The sequence below is a fragment of the Sphaeroforma arctica genome, assembly GCF_001186125.1.
Source record: "Sphaeroforma arctica JP610 unplaced genomic scaffold supercont1.1353, whole genome shotgun sequence".
Classification (NCBI taxonomy): domain Eukaryota; class Ichthyosporea; order Ichthyophonida; genus Sphaeroforma; species Sphaeroforma arctica.
Genome location: NW_014039205.1, coordinates 13224 through 16697, shown reverse-complemented (window position 1 = coordinate 16697; position 3474 = coordinate 13224). Strand labels below are relative to the sequence as shown.

At 38.0% G+C, this 3474-nt stretch overlaps 2 protein-coding genes across 2 annotated transcripts in view; both read left to right on the top strand.

Annotated features, from left to right (window-relative positions):
- Positions 1-784: 784 nt before the first annotated feature.
- SARC_10699 (hypothetical protein) lies at positions 785-1692 on the top strand (the record flags this gene model as incomplete). The annotated part of the gene is made up of 2 exons (XM_014295252.1): positions 785-1056; positions 1532-1692. Coding segments are annotated over 2 exons (392 nt in total), but the record flags the coding sequence as incomplete, so codon positions are not given.
- A 1001-nt stretch (positions 1693-2693) lies between these two features.
- SARC_10698 (hypothetical protein) overlaps positions 2694-3474 on the top strand; it is a 2489-nt gene continuing 1708 nt past the window's right edge. The window contains exon 1 of the mRNA XM_014295251.1: positions 2694-2920. Coding sequence (XP_014150726.1) covers positions 2800-2920 — 121 coding nt within the window. The 5' untranslated portion in view covers positions 2694-2799. The remainder of the gene's footprint in view (positions 2921-3474) is intronic.

The window sequence follows — 3474 nt, the reverse complement described above, 5'->3', positions numbered from 1 at the left end:
ACACACACACACACACACACACACACACACACACACACACACATATATATATATATTATATATTTATATATTAATATATATATATATATATATCTATTGAGATATGTAAATATATTGATATATATAGGTGTATGTTTGTGTATATGTTGCTCACTATATACCTGTTTATTTTGTAATTTTTTGTCTTTTTTGTGTGTGATGTTACATACACACATATGTTCATGTTTTTTACATTCCGTTTTGCTCGTGATAGTTGGTATGTATATATCATTTCTTATGTGTTAGGTACTTGAAGTTTGTATAATGCCTGAAACGATATTTTTATTTCGCCAATTTTTTTTGCAGGATAACAAGATTTTAAATCACTCTTGTGGACGATATTTTCCCATCATCAAATATGTATTTACTGATGAATGGAGTTTACCTCTATTAGAAGTTTTCCGCCTACTTTAAACTTTTATCTTAGAACAGCCCGTGAATTTTGCTCATAGCGCCATTGCCTTATTCATGGATTATATTCCAAGTTTAGTGTCGCACTCCTGGCTGGCTATGAACTTTGTGTAACGGACTCACGCTGTGTTATGGTCCTTCCGACGTTTTGACATCCGGAACAAGTTTGCGGACTAAAACGCATCTCAAAACACTCTTGGACCTCGCACATGTTAACACTCTAGCTAATCATGCCGGCTCTCCACCTACAGATAAACTTACGGGATAACTTCTATACCAAGCGTGTATTTGTATTTGCTTTTGTATCTCATAATCGCCCAATTTTTCCATCCTCAGAAAAACACGCAGGACGACGCTGGGCCGGGCTGGTTCGGACTCCCCGCAACCGAAATGACCGACCATTTAAAAGCCGAGCTGCAGGCCATCAAGATGCGAGGGTATATCGATCCCAAGCGATTCTACAGAAGCAATGACTCGCATAAAATGCCAAAGTTCTTTTCTGTGGGTACGGTTGTGAGTGGCGAGGGTGATAGGTTTGGTAACGACCCCACGACGCGACCGAGTGTCAAGGGTGGGCTGGTTGACGAACTTCTGGCGGACGATAAGGTGTGCAAGTGGATGTGGGCATATTCATACATACGTATTAGTGTGAAGACATAAATACGTGCCTATAAGCGCATGCATATGTACGTATGTGGATATCTGAACTCGTGTTCATGAGCACACACAGCCACGTGTACATATTTAGGCACGCATGCTCACGGTTGAATAGTTCATGTTTTAACACACGTGGCCACTAGTTTTTTCCTACTTTCCGGCAGTTCCATACCCTTTGCCCAGTGTTTGTACATTGTCCCTGTAATCACACTACACACCACACTGTATATTTAAAGCAAATACAACTGGCGTATGTCGTTTGTTGGGACTAAGAGGCTTCATCCTCAAATTCCTCATTACTCTACCACATCGTATCTTCATGAATATACACTACGTTTTTCGAATCCCAGTCGTCGTGATAGTATCGCTATGCCAATATCTGGGTGATGACTCATATGTATATTGTTTATATAACCTTTCACAGTCCAAAGCCTATTTCAAGCGCAAATTCAAGGAGGTGCAAGCCAAGAAACTTTCAGGAGGGAGATTACATCTCAAACAGAAGCAAAAGAAGAGGGCTCCGGCGTGGCGCAAGAATATTTAATGTACAATTTATTAAAAGCACAACAAATGTCAAAAACGTGAGTCTGGCAATATCTATCCAGCTGAAAGCTCACCAGTAATACGTTGTACTGTTCACCATAAGCACATCCTTTCCCCAGTATAATTCTGGCAATACCTAACCAGGTCAGCCAATTCAGGGAGCAGCCTGGACACCACCTTAGCGTGGATAATTTGTATCTCAAAACATGCCGGAACAGGGAACCGCACACACATACTATGTAATATCTAATTTGAATTCTTGTCGCAATGGTGTGATAGCCAATAATAGCGCTTTATCACCGAAACACACAAATGTCAACAATATAGATAGAAGCCGCAGTGAACAGAGGTGTTGTTTGAGTATTCACATGGTATTTATGTAGTGTATATGTATGTAAGCTAGTGTATATATTGCTGGTCTGACACAACCATTTGCGGTTTTAGGGTTTACGAGGTATGTTATTTCACATACACGTCAAACCTCACGCACAGGAGATACAGCAGTAAACATATAAAGTTTTAAATATTTTTTATCGTTGTTGTTTGTTTTATGTTTAATATTTACTCATAGCCCCCTCTTTGAACAGGAAGGCTATGATTTACTGTAAAAAATAATCAATCGATTGCACCTCAGGACTTGGCAAGTGCACCCCCACTAAACAAACAGGACCAACTCAAAGTATACCTTGTTCGTAAACATCAAAAGTGTTGATTTTTATACGTTATAACGTATACGTACTGAGGGTAGGCAACAATGCACTGCTGGGCCTGGACACCTGGATGCTACTTCATCTGGTAATATATAAACGTTTGCTTACGTGATGGACTGTTCTTTTGCGGCAAATAAAAAGTATAATAAAGTCTTTACCTGACGATTTCATTGGTCTATGGACTGAGATCTCATCACACTCGAAAGAAAAAAGGTGAATGATGAGGCGTGCCGTAGCCCGTAGGTCTCTTGCGTTGGTGTAGCATTTTAGACCCGTATTTTGCTATTGTGTAAATATGCACTAAATATGTATGTATATACGTATGTATGTACTACGCACGCGAAAGACATTTATTATAGTCTGTAGGCGGCTGTTTGATTGTATATGTACAATCTCTAAGAGATCCTGCTACATATAACGCAAGCCAACTGTGTAAATCATGCGGATATCAATACAATTTATGGTTGCTTTGGCATTATTGGTGGTGAGTGTATATGGGTTGACCGAAGACTTATCACCAATTGAGACAACTGAAATGTTGAGGCGAGAGACTTGTCCGCGTAAGTATATCTGTATACACTGATTCAACCAAACGCACAAGATTAGATGCATACACGATAATTCTTGTGATTTAAAGTATCAACATCCCTTGCGCTCTTGTTCACTCGTTTGATGCGAGACGGTATGGTCCTCCGACGAGCTACTATAGGCCAAGTCGTTGCACCTGATTATCGATGAGTGTATCTAACGGACGGAATTCTCCAATAGAATAACAAGTTTAAACCTGATTCTGCTTTGGATACCATTCTGAGAAATTTATAGTCCATTGAGACTACCGTTCTTGGGTATATATACGCCATAGTCGTATGCATGAGAGTATTTCTACGTATGTGTACACACGAATTTTGATAGACGCAACTTTTCAACCATAAGAGCACGCGTGCAAATATCCGGTGCAGTATATATATATATATATATATATATATATATATTATTATATATATATATATAATATATATATATATATATATATATATATATATTATTATATATATATATATATTATTATTATATATATATATTATATATATATATATATATATATATATATATA